Below are 22,045 nucleotides of genomic sequence, written 5' to 3'. Positions count from 1 at the left end.
ATTGGGCTTAAAACGAAGTAAATAAGCCACCTATATGAAATAATGATGTCATTAACGTTAACGTTGGCTGTCACCATATTTACTTTCAATAAATCTATTTTTATATAAATAAATTGTGTTTATTATTTTTCCACACTTTGCTATCACTATATAAAGGACACTCTCATTCAAGGGAAATGGTAAATCATCGAGCTGAGCAAACTACTCGCTGTCGTACTGGGAAAAAAAAAACAAGCTTTACACGCCGCTACACATTGTGTGAGGTGAAACTCGATTGCAGTGAGAAAAAGCAAAAATAAACAAGATGTACGAAAATGGAGAAAGAAAGGGTCAAGGTTCGACACAGGACAGTTGCAAGGTTTTCTGCGCCAGTTTTTTACCCGACAAGATCTTCAAGCCATCGTTTAAATCGACGTATATATGTACATTTACAATCTTTCACTGGCCGTTAGGCCTTACGCGCGGAGGCTGTCAGCAAGGTGCGTTTACAACACTTCACTGACGTGTACGGTGCTTTCTGGCCTGGTTTTGACCCCACACACTGTCGGGGGTTCTGCAGCGTATTTAAGTGTTCTTACAAGACACCTCGGTAGGACTGGTGATTCCATGTCCAATAAGCATTAAAACTACCAAAACACTGTCGCGCAATTGTATGTCACATAGACAGATGGAAAAAATGACGTGCTCTTTAGTTTTTTATTCTGTTGTTGTCATTTGTTTTCGTAAAACTATGGATTGTTTACACTTGATGATAGACAATGAATACAAATAGATAAAGATACAGATAATACGAATAAAAACAATTGAAAATGTCCATATGCAATGAACAAGACCAAATAAATTAGCTATAGCAGGAAAAATTTGCTGTATATCACAAAAATAAAAAATACTTGGAATATTGTAGAACCTACAAACTATTGTACGTGTTAATGCCTTCCAGAAACATCAGCTGCCTGCGCCTTTAAGGAAAACCGGAAGCAGTAGTTACACACCCGGAAGCAGACCCGGAAGTACAGCTACAGGGTCAATGTGTCGCGACAAGCGACGCTCTTATTTGTTTTTGGAAATTGTTTTTCGGTTTTTCCAAGAACTGGATGAAAGATAATTAAAAATGTTTCTCACCGCCGTGAACAGTAAGCATTACCTTTACGCCAGACACGTTCATATTCGTTCTTGTTATCAATTTATGATATGGTTCAGTTAGCCACACAGTGAAGCCTCAATAGATGCACTCAACCTACATGTATTTTATTCTATATTATATGTATTTTATCTATTTTCAGTCCGACACTAACTATTATCTGTTTATTTTCATCAGTGGCCAAGGCAAAATCCAAGTAAGTGATATGAAGTATACAGTTCTATCTATCTATCTATCTATCTATCTGTCCCTGTGTCAGGGTATGAGTGTGACCCATTGATATATAATCCTTGAAACGCTTTCTGAAAGTCAATTTGACTCTCTAGATGTTAAACTTCACCATGTTTATATTATTGGTAAAGGTGAGGTCACCCCGAATTCAATTTGTTTTACCTAGGACTGTCCTGGTGCAGATGGTCAGCGCTGCGGGGACGGGCTACTGCTTCAACACCAAACGGGGACGACTGAGAGAGAAGCTGGTGCTGCGGAAAAACGATCCACTCGGTAATATGGAATACATGCAGAGTACAATTACTTCAGTTGCCATTAGTACATAGAAGCACATACTGGTACACACATACAGTAGTGTCCTAGAGGGGAAGTATGCTTGCATTTGGACAGTTTTGGACCAAACATGAAGCCCGACGGTTGCTTCGTCAACGAGCACATTTTCGGTGTTATCACACAAGCATGTATTATCCGGTATTAAGTCCGTGTTTCACAACCTTTTTTCTGCCACAGCACACTTTATTTATCCTGACAAAACCCCCGGCCCACTGCCATCCTCTTAACTCTTAACTGAACGATTGTAAACATGTATAACTCAGGGTTCTTTCCAGGTCCTTGAGGTGCTTAAATTTCGTCCTCCAAAATTGAAGTCCTGGAATACCTTGAAAATAGGTATTCCAGGATTTTGTGCTTGCAGGACAACCGGTGAATTGGCTACGTGTGTGTGTGTGTGTGTGTGTGTGTGTGTGTGTGTGTGTGTGTGTGTGTTAAAATGAAGATCACATTGAACATTTTTTTTATATTTGGTTTGCTTGAAGTACTTGGAATGGAAAACAATAAGGGGGGAAAAAAAAAATACCTAAGTCCTGTAAAATGAGACCTGACCTGATAACTGCTTATTTTTATGACCTCACTTTCAGTGTGAAACTTGTTTTCAGGATCACAGCGCTGCATTTCTGTCCAGAATTGATGAATTAGTACAGCGTTGCAATTGTGATCGTGCAACACAATAGCCAATTTCCATTGTTATTACAGTAGTATAGGTTAATATCAGCAGACATCCCATTATTTACCCTCTAAACATTGTATTTCTGTCCTTGCAGTGAACAAGCACGTCCTATTCTTTGAAAAGAAGAAGATCAGATCCCTTTAACATGGCACGCAAATATGGAATGTCAATATGGCGTTGGCTTTGCCTCGCCCTTCCTCAGTGGATCGTCCACTGATTGGTCCGCAGTTCACAGTCTACAAACATTAAATCTTCTGAATGTGTGGAAGTTGTTGTATGTTTGGCGACTCCCACCACCACCTCCTCCAAATAATGCTGTCAAAACAACGTACTCAATTCAGTTGTTCCATATTAGGACGGTCCTGCCTTGGGTGCAAGATTTTTGCTCCTGAGAATTTGTCTGGAGAATATGTTCTGTAAGCAAAGGTGATTATTTAAGATGCATGTTTTTGTTTTGTTTTTTGGAAAGGATAAGTGTAAATCTGTTGTTTTTATTAAAAATGCAACTGTTGAATAACCAATTTGGAGATGGTTGTTGTTTAGAGGTAATTTTATTCTAAAGCATATGTACATCATGTTCATTACACACATGAACATTTGGGTAGACCTTTGCTTCGAGGGGGCTTCCAGGGGCCGTCTTCAGAACAGTTCTGCTGGCAGGTCCTTTAGAACGGGGTAGGACATTTGAGTGCCGACCGCTTGCACGCTCGCCGCCGCCACCTGATTGGCTCTCCTGGCCATCTCCTCCAGCGGCATGGTGGGATAGCGTGCCATGTAGAACGTCAACGCACCGATGAAGCTGTCGCCAGCACCCTTGAAAGAAACCAATATCAAAGACACTTATGGAGTCATTGGAGAAACTATGGAGAACTCTAGATGCTATTTAACCGTCAAATTAATTTCATTTATGGTAGTTAAATCCACTCGTAATGCAAAGGGTTACTGTCCCATGACACTTTACTTACTTTACCAGCCCCTACAATCGGATTACTTCCGGCAGTAGGGGGTGCTATGACATTTATCAGTCGCGTAGCTGTAGTCCAGGGCTTGGTATGTCGCCCCGAGTCGTGAGCTATTATGTTTTAAATCACCTTGTGAATTCTACCATTGTATGGCTTTTTTTTTTTTTTTTTTTTTTTTTAACCGCCGTTAAAAAAATGAGACGCCACCATTGTGAAAAGAGCTTACGCAACCCAAGTGACTGTGCCAAAGAGAGACAGACTCACATAGTTGGCTGGTTGCATCACTAAGCCGAGGGCATCGCGTAAGACAAGGGACGGGAAGATTTTCAGTTTGAACCGCGGCTCTAAAATTATTTTCTGATGTGATTTTGGGGAAAAGGGGGGGGGGGGGGGGGTTGTTCAGAAATTCCCTGCTCTGTCCATGATACTGGAGTGCGAACTTTTATGACTTTTAAATAAACGTCAGCCTTTACAAGTAAACATTTTCTTTAATCAAAAATACTCTGTCAGCTGCATAGCACGTGCCAGCTTCTTTAATCACCCCTTAAGAGGCTTCCACCATAACTGCCAAACAGCACTGGCTTTTTGCTTACTGGCAAGGGGAGATAAATCACCCCCCCTCGCCGCCACCGCCAATCCATTGATAGGAGAAATGGAATGTGCTGTCCGTTCCCCGGAGCGGGTAGCTGGGAGGGGATGGGATGGAAAAAAAGAAAAAAAAGTGGGGGTTGGGGGGGTCACTGATGGGAAAAGGCACAATGGAATGTGACGACATGCTCATGTTTAACCACAAATGGCTCCCGATGCTGGTTCTCACAAGCCTGATCCATTACTCACCACTTTTGAGTTCACCGTTTGCTGAGCACCTTTGAAACACCTCCCCTCACCCACTCAACCGCCTCCCGCAGACAAGTAACCCCTCAGCACACGCCGAATAGCGGATCGCGAGGCTAAGGCGGAATGGGTGGCTGAGGTCGGGGGTCACAATTGTCACGCCTGTCAGAGGACGGAAAGAGCGGCATCGCACCTCAGACATCTCGCCGGCCTTCGTGGATATCGGTGTTGAAGCACGCGACGTGTTTATGTCTCCTGTCTGGTAGCTAGCTTGGCTGTGCAGTTTGGAAACACTGCTGGGTGATGCAGTGAGTCCAATTCTGGTTACGGTTTGGCCTGGTTCCTGTTTTTTTTTTTTTTTTTTCAAGACAGCCACACCACCCCTGGGTGGAGCAACAGGCAGAGCCATGGAAAGATTCCCCAACTCACACCAGATGGCTGTATAACAGTGTAATGGAATAGTACGTCAACAGGGAATGCCAAAGAAGTCCTTTACAAGACTTCAGCTCCATGCGCGGGCACGCGAGTCGGCGTCCCAACTTTTTTTTCTTCTGCTGAAAACAATGTCTCATTCCCAGGGACTGGCATGTGACGCGATCCAATCCAGCGAATGAAGCGCAATGGAGCTGACAAGTGCTACCCCCTTCAGTCCCGCTCCCGCTGCCCTCGACACAGTTTGGTGAAGGTTAGATCTGGAGGCCTGTCAATCAAACGACAGAAGCGCTCGGCGATGGTGAGCGGTGATGCCCTCGCCGGTCAGTCCCATCCACTGCTTCGTTAACCCCCCCCCGTCTCTACTCTTATCTGCCGTGCCTCAGAACCAAGTTGGGAAATTAGGAATGGCATCTTTGACATCCGTGGCCGATGCTTACAATAATTCAAGCTTAATGAACGCAAACGTGTACTCAGATGTGAATGTGGACCTTTACTGAGGCCTTTGATTTGTCCACCTCTGAAAATGGAAGGGGGGGGGGGGGTGTAAAAAGACCGGCTTATGGGCAACGATTACTCAGCCCGTGAGAGGCCTCCACATCCAGAGGCTTCCGGTAAGACTCGCACACAGCTGGGGGACTTGCTCCCCTGAAGTGTCGTGATGACCATGCAGAGATCACAAGCAATTCGAATTGAACCGATTAGTGGTCATGGAGCAGGCACCCCTTTGATCCGGCTGTCGTTCTCTGAGTGTTGTGTCGCTCACCCCTTGCATAAGACCCACATTAACATGACTTTGCAAATGCACAGCGGTTCAGTGGACAGGGCGCCGCCACATGGCTCAGCAGGGGGGTGGTAAACAGCAGTTGCAGTAACATGCAAAGACTATTAGTTGTTGATGAAGAGTGTGTGTGTGTGTGTGTGCGTGTGCGTGCGTGCGTGCCTGCGTGCGTGCCTGCGTGCGTGCCTGCGTGCGTGCCTGCGTGCGCGCACTCTAGACCCTAAGGTGTGTGAGAGCTGGGTAAAGCTCTTTCGGGGGGTTTTCCCCAAAACCCCCGGGTTTCCAGGAAAGGAGCACGCAAGAGGTCCTTATCTGTATCCACTTACACTGCTGAGACTGGGAGCAATTTGACTGTCCAGAACCGCCGTAGATTAGAGCTGTAATGTCTGGTTTAAATGCCAGTGTCTACCTTTTCCCCCTACACAGTGGACCTCCCAGCACCGTGGAAAACCTAGGGCCACCCAAGTCCTCACTGGGCAGAAGGCATTGTTATGTGTGAGCTAGAGAGTGTGTGTGTGTGTGTGTGTGTGTGTGTGTGTGTGTGTGTGTGTGTGTTGTGTTGTGTTGTGTGTGTGTGTGTGTGTGTGCGTTTTTCAATCGTCCACATGTAAGCAGCCACATCCCCAATGTGAACGAGGGAAGCCTGAACTCAATTAAAAGATGAGGGGTAAATAAGTGGACGAGCGGAGTGGCAGGCCAGGATGAGTCGCTCTCGCTTTGTTATTCATCCATCCAGCCCACCCTGACTCAGCCGGTTGCCTTTTCTGCCGCGTAAGAATGTGCTTTTTTGGATACGGAAGGGGAGGGAGTGGGTAGAGCATGGGTAGAGTTTGAAAACAACACAAGGGGCACACAAAAGGTGAAAAGTTTTGTTTCTTTGTCGTGAAGCAGAAAAAGTGGGGCACGAGAAAGGCCTTCACCTTGTGTTGTTTTGTTGTTTCAACGCACAGTGGAAGTTTAGACAGGGGCACAACCATGACTATGGTAAACAAACCAGATCGACCAAAACTAAAAGGAAAGACCATCTCCCACAGGTCTAGCGACAGCACCAGAGAGTATCCAAATTTATGGTGAAACAAGGGGAGTCGAGATAATGGGGTTAGCAGCACCACCTGGGAACCCGCATTCCCCAAAACAACTCTGACTGTGTTGATACCGCAAGATCGTTGCCTATAATCCCCAGTTTAATACCAGCTCAGGTAACAATAATGTGGCTGAGTGTGGCGACAACAGACGCCGCATTTAGACCAAACAAAGCCTGACGAATAAACGTGCAAACATAAACCGAAAGTGGAAAAAAAAAAAAACAACAACCCACAGAAACAAAAATGAAGTGAAGAAAATAACTGATAATATTTGGGTGTCCTCATCAGATAACAGACAGCAAATCAGATCCAAAGGGAATAACAATCGTGATAACGATCTGGTGTTGGGAGTTATTTTTTCTCTTCCTCTAGTTAAAAAAAAAAAAAGGGGGCGGGGGATTTACTGGAAGAGGGATTAGGTTGTCCAAAAGAGTTAAACAGTACAGGATTTATGGGGCCCATCAAAGAACAGGAGGAGGGTTTGAGTTGCCGTGTGTGTGCGTGTGCGTATGTGTGTGTGTGTGTGGGTGTGTGTGTGTGTGTGTGTTTGAAGAGGGGGAGCAGACCCGACCACAGCGTGGCCGTGCAGCTTTCTGCTGACTGTTGTAGACCCAAGAGGTGAGTCATGGAAGTGAGTGGGGGATTGGGTGGGGGTGGAGGTGGGTAGTTATTTCTCCTGGGGGGCTGAAGGGAATTGGAAAGAGAGAGAGAGAGAGAAAGAGAGAGAAGAAGAAGGGTGACTGTGTAGGATATAGGGGAGGTCAGGGGTCGCACACAGTTCAGGAAAGGGAGCACTTTTGTTCCCAGAGACACTGAGGTGACCCGCAGGTTAACTGCACAAAACTCACTTGTCAGACTGGTTACATCACTGTGTATAAAGACTTTTACATCACTTTCTCAGGGACGTCGGGGGTTGAGGTTTTACAACAGTAGTATAATGACTTCATTGTTAAAGCCGAGACTCTTTAAAATGACTGCTAGACCGTTCTAGACTGCTTATTGCAGATGTACTATGCCAGAGACCAGCTTTCCAAGAAGTGCCATGGGAGCTATTGTGGGAAAGAAAGGCCATTTAGAACGAGTTTTCTTTCATCAAACACATTTTGCGTCAAGATGTAATTAGTGCATGTCTGGTGACGCGATGACTCGTTGTTGTTTCCTGTCGGGGACGACGCAGGGCCCGTAAAAGCGCTGGCGGCCAGGAAGCGGCTGGCCGCTTGACCGGCCTCCTGTGAACCCGGTGCGGAATGAGTCAAGTGCCAACTGCCCTCTTTAAAGATTGCGATCAGGAAGTGGCAAACTCAGAAGTTGCCGTGGCGCTGGTGATGAAACAGTGGGTCTGCCTTAAAGAGCTTGATAAATAAATAGCATCATCCGCCGAGAATGCTCTCGCTTAGAATACAGCTACTGACTTTATACACAAGGTTTTTGGTAAATCAGTGGACTCGGACACTTGTCTGTGTAAACAATAATTGACATCATCATTGATGAACAGGTACTCCTCACTTAAGGACGAGTTCCGTTCAAAGGAGCAGGTCGTTAAGCGAACTGGTCGATAAGCGAGGGCCCGTGTTATTTCACGGCAAGGGGGCGTGAATGTGAATGCTAGTGTAGTAAATACTGACGGTAATGAGATGTATACAGTGTATATAGTATATAAAGGGTGATGCGCGATGAGATGCTTGACGCTGAGACGCCACGGTATTGTACGCAGCGTACAATACGGACTGGTCGGAGAGCTGGTCGTAAGTCCGAACGGTCGTTAAACAGGTAGGTCGTTAAGTGAGGAGTACCTGTATTCTATTTACAGCAAGGTAATTATTAGAGTGGTAGAAATCGGATATGGATGATGTCATTGCTTTGAAGACAAAATTCACTTATGCGGCCACAATGACTCTCATTTCCCAGTTTGATGCATCCGAAAAAACTATTGTCGGTAAAAATGATTCCCGGCACAAAAAAAGCCTACAGTTGTGATTACGATTACATCTCGAAAAATGGCATTTTGGAGTTCAATCGGTCAGGAAGGTCCTTACCGTGGTGTCCACTGCCTTGACCGTGGGCGCGGGGACATGATGCCAGGCCGGGTCCTTGGCCTGGAGCACCACACAGCCTAGGGCACCCAGAGTTACGATGACCGAGCCACAGCCTCGCCTCAGGAACTCCTTGGCTGCCCGGCAGGCGTCCTCCACGGCACCTACCTGGGTCCCCGTCAGAAGTTCCGCCTGAAACATTAACAGCCCGGCGGTTATACAATATTTATACAATGCTCTTCATTCGTTTATTGTTGCAAATGCTAACTGTAATACTTGGCATATGCAAGACAAAAACAATTCCAAAATAAGTCACTGGGCGCAGGGTATTTCCCTAAGGATCAAACCTGTCACCAAGTACCATTTGTGTAACACGTGAGACATCAAAGCCATGGTTTGATTTATATTCTATAAAAGAAGGGTGAATATGTAGTGCCCTCCAGAATAGGTGCAAGGTATTCAATTGACAGTGCCAAATAATGTCTAGTATACATACTATAAGACGCACTTAAGTAGTGAGCTATGTTTTTGTCGTGTAGATAAGTTTTGCTAAACTGTATTTGCTTAGAAAAAGCTTTTTGGAAAGAAAAATATGATTGACAATACCATTTTACAATATAAAATCTTGGATAACCTCAACCAAAAAAAAAAAAATCTCTTGCTCTTTTTCTCTCTTTGGTCAGTCAGTCAGTTAATAAATAAATTGGCATTTTGTAAATATCTTCAGGATCACATTTTTTCCCAAAACCTATATGAAGTTGCCTGGGTCCAGAGCTTTGAATCCGACCCCTCCACCAAGTTGACTGATTCTTATGGTCTGGCATTATGACATGAGAAAGGAGTTTCTCGGTTGAAAAAAAGATGCATACATTGAGCGCCGCGGGGGGACCAACGATTAGCCAATCAGCACCACGGCCACGACAGCACCATGTCAAGCAAAAATAAAATCCCCCTCCCCCACGGAAATTGGTTAGAGTGGAGGCAATGTAAAAAGCCCCTATTGTAGTGAGAGGAAACAATGCAATCTGTAAAAAGACCTCTGGGTATGCTGTCCTAACAGCTGAGTAGCCCTAAAGTTACTTGACAGACACAAACAATTCATTTTGTGATGAATCTCTAAAGCTAGTTTACAATGGAATCGCTCTTGTCATTAGATTTGGACTTGTCTGCAACTTTGGGACAATGACATATTATGGCGAACGCGATACAGGTCCACCAGCGTTTATGTCGTGCGGCGGTGTCAGGTGGACATCAAAGATAATCCCAGACGCTTTTTGGAACGCGTTAACATTCTATGTGGGCTACAGATCAAAAGAGCGCTGGCACTCTATGATCCTTAAGAGCCCCCCCAACGCCCCGGGCTGAGCACGGTACGGTAGGACCACACACACACACACACACACACACACACACACACACAGCTGCATTGATGTGCGCATGCCATCAAGGGTCAAGACAGGGCTGACGTCTACACTTGATAGGGGCTCTGGGATCTGGGACCTCCACCCCTCTCAACCCCTCTCAAGCCCTCACCCCTCAAGACGTGTGCGTGCTTCAGTTTGCAAAGTGAATAATGGCCTCGGACAGTTAAAAGAATATACGGCGGGGTGCTTCGTGGGAATTTTATAGAACCCGCTGCCTCCCCGTTGCGATCTGATGCCCGAATGAGGAAAAAAATACGAGCCGCGTTCTGAGTCACCACCATCGAGTGCCCCCCACCCCCACCCCCACCCCCACAGCACACACGCAGTACACCAGCGAGTTGAGTCACCTGTCTGACTGACTGTGTTTGTGTTATGACTGATAGTATCGTACAGTGTACACATAGTGCATTCCATTATCGCATGCCATATCAATCCATACCGTGTGCATTCATTCATATCCATGCATCCATTCATAGATGCACGGATGCGGCTTAACATGCGGTTCGGGAGGTTTTGTCGCGTTTTCCGAGCCTCGAACCCCACCCTTAGAAATCAAATAACACTCAGAAATCATCCGACGCCTTTGGATGGATAATGGTGAAATCGTGAGAGCCTAAATCAAACCCCTTCTCTTCTCGAGGCTTCAATTAGCCCATTAGCCTGACACCTTGAATTTGTGTCAAATTGCACTGAAAGAGCAATTGTCTCAATAAGATAAATGGAGGATGATGAGGTTGTACTTTTTTAACGTTTTGTTAACATGTAAAAAAAAAAAAAACAAGACTATAATAACGTTAACTCATTAACTCGAGATTATCTATTCAGAGAAAAAGTTTTAGCCGTGACTGTGATAAACAGTTGATTTACAACAGTCTGTCAATTTGACCTAATGTAATGTAATAACTTATTGTTCTACTGTCCCTGAGCCAGTTATGGTGGAAAACAGGAAACGGTCTTGTCATTGTCATTTTCAGAAAACAAGACCGCCAGCATCACATATTGCAATTCTGTAGCCATGTTTGTTGACAGTTTCTTGGCATTTAACATAGCTTCCTGTCAAGTTTGCTTTTGATGAACCTTAACATTTGCCTAGAATAAATAATAAGTGATAAGTGATAAGTAAGAAGTAATAAATAAGAAGTGACAAGTAAGGCAACTTCTGTACTTGTTTAAAAATGAGGCTCTTGGCACTCAAACCCAAAGAAAGAAAATCCAAACAGAGAAAAAATGGGACATATTATTCTTTTGTTAACTCTCCCTTTCATGACCCCTGCCACACCTGCAACACGCGCACGCACACACACACACACACACACACACACACACACACACACACACACACACACACACACACACACACACACACACACACACACACACACACACACACACACACACACACACACCTGGCCAACCCCGCCTCGCCACCCCGTGCTCCCACATCAAACAGAGACTCCCGGGCAAACTCACTTTAGTCCACGTTACTCCTGGAGGGACAGGGTGACTCAGTCGCTCGGCTCTCACTTCGCTTCCCGCCCATCCCTCCCCCATCGCTCCCTCCGTCATCTATCTTCACCTGACAGTGAAGGCGTGAGGTTCCACGACGCTGGGTTTTTACCGTAAAAGGCCCGTCCCCATACCCGACGCTTCACCTGGACGAGTTAATGCATCGGCGAGCCCATTGATGTGCCACGGGGTTGTGACCTGCGAGACAGAGCTGACTTACAGTGAAACCATCTGTGTGTGTATGTGGGTGTGTGCGTTCATAAGAACTTATTTTATCTTCATCGCAGTTTAACTGAATAAATTTTTTTTTTTTTATAAATAATAAAAACTTAAAAAATATGTTACATGTAATATAAAACATATAATATAATATACAGGTATATTGGTACATTGTTTGCCATTTCTATGCTTTGCAATGCACTTTCACTTATTTTCTCAAAAAAACCCTAACCCTATTTCTAACCCTATTCCAAAAAAGTAGAGAAAGCAACAGAATGACCCATATAGCATCAAACTCAGATTTTTTGTTTTAAGTAGTTTTGTTTCTCTCACACGTGCCTGGCAAAATATGAGATGAGGGGTTAATATGAGAGTACCCAAGTGAAGAAAAGTGTATTTCTCCAGACTGAAAGTATATTTTATGTCCATAAAGTGTGTTAGGTATGTTTTTCTGCTGATTTGTACTTTTTTGGGAGTATACTTGGAGTGTATTTTTTGTTAATTATGATTGAATATATGTATTAATTTAAAGTATATGTTGTAAGTGTAGTGAAGTACACTTATACTTACTTACAATTATACTTATACATTTATAAAAGTATATTAAAACATTAACCTCACTTAAGCTATACTTTAGTATACTTGTTAAAAGTGTTATTTTGGTCATCAAAAGTACCTAAAAATATAGTGCATTTCATATATCCAAGCAGAACTTAAGTACAACTTCTAACTTACCAAGGACAACTTAAGTGGATTTCAATTTAACACAACTTTAGTGTATACATTTGTATACCTTATACACAAGTATACGTACTTATGTAAAGTTGGACAAGTATACAAAGTATACAAAAGTATACTTTGAGATAACAATGCTGAACTCACCAGGGGTCCTTACAAAAAGCATTGAGTCACGCACACAGGCCCCACTGCCTTATTGTACTGTCTAGCATACTGTACTGCATACTGTTCTGGGTTACTGCATACTGCGCTGTATTGTTGTTCTGCTCGGTGTCACTGTTTTTCTGTGTCGTACTGTTGTATACTGTAGTTCAAAGTTCAAAGTGTACTTTTATTGTCAATCGTACCATGCAACACGTAATTACACAGAGGATCAAAATTGCGTTTCCCCATACTCCAAATGTGCAGTAATATTTGTAACACACAACTTATGGCATGAAAGTGCAAAAAGACAACAACAATAGATACAACACAACAAGACTATGGATAGTCTTAATATACTCAAGAAGTCAAATAAGGTATGTTATTAAGGTAATACGGTGCAGTATACTGTACTGTATTGTATATCTCCACACACACTACCTCACTTTATTCACATGCCACTTTAATGCACATATCTGTATATGCAAATAGCCTATCCCATATACATATAACATATAACTCTATTCCCTTCACTTCAATTTTGTACCCCCACTCCGTATTATGTTTTTTAGTCTTATTGAATTGTAATTTATTTTATTTACATTATTCTATTCACTAACTGCATTACATTTTAGGAATCAGTTTGTTTCAGTTAGTTGCTAGGTAGGAATTAGGTTAGCTATTATGTTTGGTTTAGTAACTATTGTGCATAATCTCCGGGTGCGTTGCAAAGACATTTCACTGCATATAGGTATGAACGTATGTATATGTATGTTGCACAAATAAACCTCTTGAATCGTGAATCACACTTAAGTATTTTCACTTAGTTATATACAAAGTAGTTATTAGTAGTCCTTGCTTACGTGTCAACAGTGGTGAAAGAGGTTGTGTGTGTGTGTGTGTGTGTGTGTGTGTGTGTGTCTGTGTGTGTGTGTGTGTGTATATATTGTGTGTATGTGTCATTCATCACCTCAGACTCATTGCAGCAAAAGACATCTGAGACAGCATAGAAACCTTGATCCAAGTCTGGAAGAGCCGGCGCAGGGTTGAACACTGTCCTCACTGTAGTAAGAAAAAGAGAATGATGGTAAGAGTAGACAGACAGACAGGCAGACATAGATAGATAGATCAACCAGAAAGATAAACTTTAAGATAAGAAAATATTATAATAACAGAATACAAAACTATAACATGAATGAGGAAATTAAGGTAAAAAACCCATCAGTAGTCGGCTAAGAACTCAAGGAACTCTGTTGGAAGATTAAAGTTATGAGATCCGTCTGAAAATCCTTCATTCCTTTTAAGCAATAATTGGCTAAAGCAAGCGCTCTGGCTCTGCATCACATGCCCGGGCGACCACTTATCGAGTTTCCTTTTAGAAATAATTCCGCCAGAGCCGCAATTACGTACCTTCATTGAAAAATATTTTCAGCGTTGGCCCGGCTTTGGCCATTACACCTTCGCGGGGGGGTGGACAAAGGGTAGAACAGTGGTTGTTTTTCAAGATGGAGCCCGAGTGGGGAAGCGTCTATCACGATAAAAATAAGTTGTTTTTTAAAAAACAACTTTCGCATTTCCCGGGACAAGAAAATAAAAATATATATGCACATCATATGGGGTATATAACATCTGAAAGAAAGGCCCCCGAGGTGATGGCCTCACACGCTTAGTGAGGTATGTTGTGTTCTACTTGAGGTATAACCCTGTGTGTTTCAAGTGCATCGGTGTGTGGGTGAGCAACTGTGACCCACTGTGGACGTGTGTGTGTGAGAGCGAGAGGGCGAGAGAGGGAGAAGGAGAGTGTCAGAAGTAATCCTCCATCACTGTCCAATGCATATTCATGAGGTGTAGGCATCTAATAGCGAGCTTTCTGTGTACGTGCGAGTCTAAAGTTGACTACGCGATTAATTCTGATATCTGTGTATACAAAATAAAGCCTCACGTTAGGTGTGCGCACTTGTGTACGTATACGTGTGTGCTTGTGTTCCTGTGTTGGCATGTTGCTCAATTATATGTCTAAGTGTTGGGGACATAAACACCTGCTGCACAAATACACATGCCTTGATCGCTTTTTGTATGTGCGCATGTGTGTCCGTGTGTGTCCATGTGCGTGTGTGTGTGCATGTATGTGTGGGTGTCTAAGAGAGCAGATGCGGGGGTTTGCACAGGGTTCTGGCCACCTGGCGCTTTGAGGTGGTTGCCGGTCAGCTTGCAAGTAAAAGTGGAAAGGAAATCTCTCTCTCTCTCTCTCTCTCTCTCTCCACAGACCTAGATGAGACGAGCCCACGTCACACGTACAGTATTGCCGGCGTTAAAACTGGGCCGGGGCATCTGTGACTTGGCGTTGGCTCACACCTCCCTTGGCGCTGGTGGCTCTGCTTTTCCGAGATGAGCGCGAGCTGTAAGGAGATCATCGCGAGGGGAAAAAAATAAAAATAAAAATTCTCCTCCTGAGACCTCTCTTGATCCGTCGCTTATCGTTCATGAGAAAATTGTAGTTTCATACGTTGACCTGCCGATATCGTAAATGGATTACTCCTGGTCTTCACTGTCTATATAATCGTGCGTTATCAGTCTGACTGATCCCACTCACTGATAATTTTCCTCAAGTAACCTGGAGAGAAACATTCAGACCTTGAGTTAACAAGGTGTGAGCTGCTTTCACACATGCACTCTGGACAATGTCCGGATAATCAGGGCCAGATCTTGTCCAGAGTTGCCCTTTCACACATGCAGCACAAAACCGGAGATTGTCCATGTCAGATGCGTTCACACCTACTGGAAATACTCCGCTTGGTTTAGATGAGGGGCAGAGCCTGTGTAGAATGTCCAGGAGGCAGGATGTGACACAATGACGCTGCAGAGTTTTTGAGAGAGCCGTTGATACTCCATGTATTTGGACATTATATCAATGAAAGAGTGGAAAGGAATATAAAGGAAAGCAGAAAGGAGTATGTAGCAGCTACGCTCTGTGCACGAGGATCTGCACAAACGTAAATGACTGGTGCATGATAGAGACGTCGTCAACACGGGAAACGCCCACTTGCTCGCAGTAAACGCTCCGGACAATCACCGGCTCCATTCACACATAATTGGACATTACGCAGACTAGGGTGCTGGCTGGGTAAAGTCTGGGTAATGTCCAGTCCAAATGATTTGGACATTTGCGTTCACACATAATTTCGGGGATGGTAGCTCAGGAGGTAGAGCTGGTGGTGTAGTGATCAAAAAGGTTGCTGGTTCGATCCCAGGCTCCTCCTGCTAGCATGCTGTAGTGTCCTTGAGCAAGACACTTAACCCCTAATTGCTCCTGATGGCTGCGTCCGTCGGTGTTTGAATAATTGTAAGTCGCTTTGGATAAAAGCGTCTGCTAAATGACTAAATGTAAATGTAATGTAATTTCATGCGGATGATTTCAGGGTTGTGGAACATGTGTGAAAGCAGCTCTAGAGACAAACTTCCTGGCTGCGAGACAAACCTTCAGACATGGTTTGTCTCCAGTTTACATTCATACGGATGGATGTCCTTGAAGAATGTGGAGATTTCAATGCACCATCGTCCTTTTAGTGAAAACCACTGGTTCTCAACCTGGCGACTGCAGGGCACCAATGGGTCCTTCAAGAGGTTCTGAGGGGTCTCCAGAAAAGTGATTAATAGTTAAACTTCACTGTTATTTCATTTGCAAGACGTAAGTGCCATTAGGGAATGTAGAAAAATGACTGTTTCGATCAGTTTCACTGTTATCTCCATAACTTTAGAAGACTTAGGTCCTTTGGAGTGCAGGGGGCTCTCCTGAGGACCTTCTTCAACACCGTGGTGGCATCAGCCATCTTTTATGGAGTGGTCTGCTGGGGCAACAGCCTCACCACAGCTGACAGGAAGAGACTTGACAAACTGATCAAGAAGGCCAGCTCTGTCCGGGGGGGGGGGGGGCCCTGGACCCAGTGCAGGTGGTGGGAGAAAGGAGGATGATGGCTAAGCTGTCATCCATGATGGAGAACCAATCTTACCCCATGCATAACACTCCGATGGCACTGGAGAGCTCCTTCAGCGATAGGCTGCTTCACCCAAAGTGTGGGAAGGAGCGCTATCACAGGTCCTTCCTTCCTGCGGCTGTCAGACTGTATAACCAACAGTGCAGCCAGTAGACCAACCACACACGCAGGCATGCACACACACACACACACACACACACACACACACACACACACACACACACACACACACACACACACACACACACACACACACGTGACTGTGAAAGAATCCCAAGTGCAATTTTTTTATATAAAAAAAAAAAAAAAGAAAGTGCAAGCCCTGATGTGCAACGTGTCAAGATATGTGCAATACACTTAGTACTATCTGGTTCCTATTTACTGTATGGTGATTTTTTTTATTTGTATGTTTCTATATATTTTATACTGTTTATAGTGTGTACTTGATATGCTCTTTATTTTCTGCTGTCCCCTTTTTGCTGCTGGAACGATGTAAATTTCCCCGTTGTGGGACTAATAAAGGTTTATCTTATCTTACCATAACTTTAGTATAGACAGGTACAGTATAGAAGTTTGTTCTTAATCATATCTAACAATAAAAATCTTCTCAGATTGGTGTCCCAGAGACTAAATAATATTAAATATTAAAAATTAATGCGAACCAAATTGAGGGAGTATACACCCCCCCCCCCAATAAAGATAACTGTAATGCATAAGAGTTACACAGAAAACTATGACAATTCAATTAAAACATTTTTTTTTTTTTACTTCCACCACATTTTAAATTGACCACCTCCAGATCGTAAAACGAAAGGGCGAGAGTTTGGGTTGACAAGCTAACTCATAGAAATGCATTTACCGGATGGAAATACAGCAAACGTTTCAGAATCTTCGGAATGTGCGTGCTGGCAATTGAGGGAGCATGGAGAGGTAAGCCAAGGCAGTGGTGCCTGCAGCCCTTAGTCAAAGCACTATAGCGAGCACACCTACATTTATTTGAGAATATTAAGCATTGAAACATGTTCCTGTCCCATCAATAAAACTGCAGAACCATGTTGGCTGAGTTTTGCTCCCCTCTGCCATTTATTTGTTAGTCATTTTGGGACGTATTTACGGAGTACAACGGCTGAGAAATGATTCCACTTATATTTCTGTACATCCGCCATGACCTCGAAATAGACAGCGAGGAAGTATTGCGTGAGTTTGGTGCAATGGGGAAACAAAGAGTTTAACTCACCAAGGTTAAAAAACATTTTGGGAAGCATATATAAGTGTGGCAGTTTCGCCTACTACACACCACCCAAGTGGTCTTGTCAGGGTCCTCCAGCACAGAGACACAGACGACGGGGTTGTAGACACACCAGTTTATTGTAGAGAGTGAGCCAGGTGGAATTAGCCCAGGAGCAAATGGACCTCTGTCATAACAAGGGCTCCTCTCCTGAGTGTGTGGGGATGGGGGTTTTACCTTTTGCTCGTTAGACCAACCAACAAGCAACAGGTATGCCGCCACACTGATCCTGGGTCCCCAATTACCTAGACCTAAAAGGAATAGTACATATTTTTAAAAGTTTCTCTCCGTAATACTCCGGTAGGTAGGTTTCGTTATCCAGCCTTTTCTCCAAACTGGCTCCACAAATCCACAATCTGTCTTCAGTGCAAGAACTCACTCCATATTTCAGGCAAAGCATAATTGCTTAATTCCCTGTTTGCTGACGCTATTTTAATTTCTGTGTTGCAGTGCTGTTACCGGTGTTGTGTGAGGCTATTTTTCCTGTGTATTTCAAAGAATTTCAATGATCAGTGTACACAAAGAAAGGTCGGTAGCTCGCAACAAAATAATGGATAATTGACACATTTTACTGTATTTACAAGGTGTGGGTGTCTCTGCCCACAGGTAGGGGTTTAGGGAGGGAGATGTCTTTCTTGCCTTGGTGGGCCAACATGGCGAGGGTGTTATTATGCAGAGAAACAAGAAGCTTGCAGGCCAGAAATATAAATAATAATATTCTTAATTATAATGATGATGATGATGGTGGTGGTGGTGGTATCGGGCGCAGAGGGAATGGCATTCTGCTCTGTCTCCTGGTCAGCTCACAAGCCCATGTGCCAATCCCCTCTACAAGACAGTCAAACATTAAGAAATCTTGCCGCATGGATGATTAGGCCGATTCGAGGCAACTTGCTAGCCGCGGGAAAGGGAGCCGCGCTGTCGCCTGCAACCGGTGCTTGGCCACGCCCCTTTGCCCGCCACATACCCCCACCGCCCGTCTTAGGCCGGGGAGACATCCACCCAACAGCCGCCGCCCCCACAGAGAGCTGACCACTGGACTGGATCTGGAGCACATTTTCAAGTTAAGTTGGACAAGGGGCTGGTTAGCTCAAAAAAGACGGGAACAAACCTCCTAGCCGGCCAGCCCCAAGATGGGATAGGCTATTATGTACCGTATATACGGATGTGCATTAAAGTGGCATGTGAATAAAGTGAGGTAGTGTGTGTGGAGATATACAGTACAGTATACAACAGTACGGCACAACAATACAGTAACACCGAACAGAACAGCAATACAGCACAGTATGCAGTAACACATTATGCAGTAACCCAGAATAGTGATACAGTATGCAGTACAGTATGCTACATACAGTACAGTAAGGTAGTGGAGCCTATGTGTGTGTCTCAGTGAGGACCCCGAGTGAGGTCGCCATTGACAGTCCTTATGGCTTGGGGGAAGAAACTCCGTCTCAGTCTCTCTGTTCTTGCTGTGTGACTGCGGAGGTGCTTGCCTGACCGCAGCAAATGGAACAATTTGTTGTTGGGGTGGTGAGGATCCTTCATGATCCTACGGGCTCTGCTACTCCACCTCCTGGTGTATAAGTCCTGCGGGGAGGGGAGGGTAGTTCCAGTGGTACGTTCAGCTGAACGCACCACCCTCTGCAGGGCCCGCCTGTCCTGAACAGTACAAACCAGAAAGTGATGTTGCCTGTCAGGATGCTCTCCACTGCTCCAGAGTAGAAGGACTTGAGGATCCTCACCAAACCCTGGGGGGGTCCTGTGTTCAGAGTGAGGGAGCTGGACATGTGCCTCCGCACCCTAACCACCTGGGGCCAGGCTGTGAGTCCAGGATCTAGGCACACAGCGGAGTGTTCAGTCCTAGCTCCTGTAGCTTGACAGCCAGTCTGGTGGGGACGGTATTGAAAGCTGAACTATAATCGATGAACAGCAATCTCACATAGGCCCTCTTCCGGCCATCCAGGTGCGTGAGCGTGGTGTGCAGTACCTGGGAGACCACATCATCCGTGGATCTATTCAGCTGGTACACCAACTGCAGCGGGTCCAAGGTGGGGGGGAGGGAGGCGCAGATGTAATCCTTAATCAGCCTCTCAAAACACTTCATGACCACCGAGGTGAGGGCCACCAGACAGGAGTCATTCAAGCAGGCAGGAGAAGCGATCTTCGGGACAGGAACGACGGTGGACCTCTTGAGGCAGGACGGGACCACTGATTCAGCAAGGAAGATGTTGAATATCGTAGTGAGCACCGGGGCTAGCTGGATAGCCCAGGTCTCCAGTACTCGTCTAGATATGCCATCTGGGCCCGCAGCTATCCTGGTGTTCACACGCATCAGAGCCCTCCTGACATTCTCAGACACTGAGAGTGCGCCCTCATCCCCAGCGGTGTAACTTCAATTAGCCGGTGAACCAGCAGTGTTGTTTCCAGCCTCAAACCACACATAATAGGAGTTCAATTCGTTGGCTAGGGAGACGTCCACACTTGTGTCTGGGGAGAGGCTGCTCTTGTAGTTAGTTATAGTCCGTAGCCGTAGTCCGTAGTCCATCTGGTGTCCTGTTGCTCCATCTGTAGCTCCACTGTGTCTCTGTATGTCCGTTAAGCGTCCTTCACCGCCCTCCGCATATTGTACGATGCCGCTTTGTAATTGTCCATGTTTCCGGATACAAGACCTTTGTTGTAAGCGGTGGTAAGGAATTATCTGAAATTTCGCTATGGGAAAGATGCTGTACGCTAGCGTAGCTATGAAGCTCACAGCTACCTCCGTAAACTCGCTGACGTCATTGGAACTTGATTGGAACGTGTCCCAGTCTATGTCAGTAAGAGTGTCCTGAAGCGCGGCCTCTGATTGGTAATGCTGCATATGCTGCATATGACGCTCCCAGGTGTCAATGTGAATGATTACGTCATCGAGGTAGGCCGCAGCATATGCTACATGCGGACACAGGACGTGGTCCATGAGTCTCTAGCTGGGGCACCGAACAACCCAAACGGAAGTGTGCGAAAGTGGTACAAGCCAAACGGAGTGGAGAACATTGATTTTTCCTTGGACTCCTGAGACAAGGCAATCTGCCTGTAGACCTTGGTTAAATCCAGTGTCGTGAAAAAACGAGCCATACCTAACCAGTCGAGAAGTTCATCGAGCTCGGGTATTGGCTAGGCGTCGAACTTTGACACCACGTTCACCCTTCCGTAGTCCACGCAGAACTGGACCGACCCATCAGGCTTACCCACGAAGCAACCAACCGCTACTGTCAAACAAACAGACGAGCATGACTACAGGCGAAATGCTTTGATTTCCAGGTGGGAAAGGGAGAGACCAGCTGTACACAGACACACATATACAGCTGTCTAGTCTCTCTCAGTTCCGGTGGTCGTGGCCGCGCCGTCTGAAGTGCCCGCACCCCTGCCCAGACGTCTGTGCAGTTCCCTGATTTCCCGTGGAAACACCGCCATGGGAACTGACAGAGGACAGAGAAGGGACAGCACGGGAAGGGGAGAGAGTGTCCAGCGGCACCACAGGAAAGGAAGGAAGGGGGCATCTCATGACACCTGTGGGTGTGGCGGAGTCCTGGCCATTCCACTCCATGGCGCCGGGACAGGCTGGGGACCTGACGAATGTTGCGTGGGTCCTGGGGTCGGACACAGCAGGCCCCCGGACATTCTCCTCTGGGGTATCGCGGCGTGCTGCAGACCCGGCAAATCCTGCGTGAGTCCTGGGGTCGGACGCAGCGAGCCCCTGGACATCCTCCTCTGGGGCATCACAATGGGCTGTGGACCTGCAAATCCTGCATGGGACCTGGGGTCAGATGTGGGTCTGGTCCTCTGGCTGGCTCCCAGTTGGCCGCGGCGGGCCAGTGGCTGGTCGTGTTGTGCTGCCGGGCGCTCACGTAGGTGAGGACGCACTCCAATTGGCAGCGGAGGAAGTCCCGCTCCTCCTTCAGGTCCACGAGGCGTTTCCACAGCCAGCAGATCGGCTCCGGGGCGCCTTTCACTCAGCGCCCTGCCCCTCCCGGGTCCCTGTTCAGATGCCATTTGTGGGAGTCCCTGTAAGGCGCATGTAGGGGTTTTGGGAAGGCGATGGAGTCTTTCTTGCCTTGGTGCGCCAACATGGCAATAGTTTTATTATGGAGTGGAACAAAAAGCTTGCAGGCCAGAAAGATAAATAATAATACTCTTAATAATAATAATGATTATCGTGGTGGTATCGGTATCGGACGCAGGAGGAATGC

At 45.6% G+C, this 22,045-nt stretch overlaps 2 protein-coding genes across 3 annotated transcripts in view; one reads left to right on the top strand and one right to left on the bottom strand.

Moving 5' to 3' along the window:
* The first annotated feature begins 992 nt into the window (after window positions 1-992).
* On the top strand, window positions 993-2,899 carry mrpl33 (mitochondrial ribosomal protein L33). Its single transcript, XM_080011827.1, has 4 exons — window positions 993-1,133; window positions 1,319-1,337; window positions 1,539-1,645; window positions 2,473-2,899. Exons 1-4 carry the CDS (start codon window positions 1,112-1,114, stop codon window positions 2,520-2,522), a joined length of 198 nt encoding a protein of 65 aa, XP_079867953.1. The 5' UTR covers window positions 993-1,111; the 3' UTR covers window positions 2,523-2,899.
* Window positions 2,900-2,981: 82 nt separating this feature from the next.
* The window catches only part of rbks (ribokinase), a 39,587-nt gene continuing 20,523 nt past the window's right edge, over window positions 2,982-22,045 (bottom strand). For both annotated transcript variants that reach the window (XM_080011825.1, XM_080011826.1), the window contains 3 exons: window positions 13,504-13,595; window positions 8,509-8,697; window positions 2,982-3,191 (listed from right to left, as the gene is read on the bottom strand). In XM_080011825.1, the coding sequence (XP_079867951.1) occupies window positions 3,018-3,191; window positions 8,509-8,697; window positions 13,504-13,595 (455 nt within the window). In that variant the 3' untranslated portion in view covers window positions 2,982-3,017. The remainder of the gene's footprint in view (window positions 3,192-8,508; window positions 8,698-13,503; window positions 13,596-22,045) is intronic.

This window comes from Zeus faber (assembly GCF_960531495.2).
Source record: "Zeus faber genome assembly, chromosome: 13".
NCBI lineage: Eukaryota > Metazoa > Chordata > Actinopteri > Zeiformes > Zeidae > Zeus > Zeus faber.
Note: the sequence above shows the minus strand (reverse complement) of the source record. Positions and strands in the feature narration are given on the sequence as shown.

Excerpts from the sequence above, each read along its gene's own strand:
- mrpl33 (XM_080011827.1), top strand. The coding sequence starts at position 1,112 with ATGTTTCTCACCGCCGTGAACA. Across the intron at positions 1,646-2,472 it reads GCGGAAAAACGATCCACTCG|TGAACAAGCACGTCCTATTC; the intron begins GTAATATGGAAT and ends CTGTCCTTGCAG.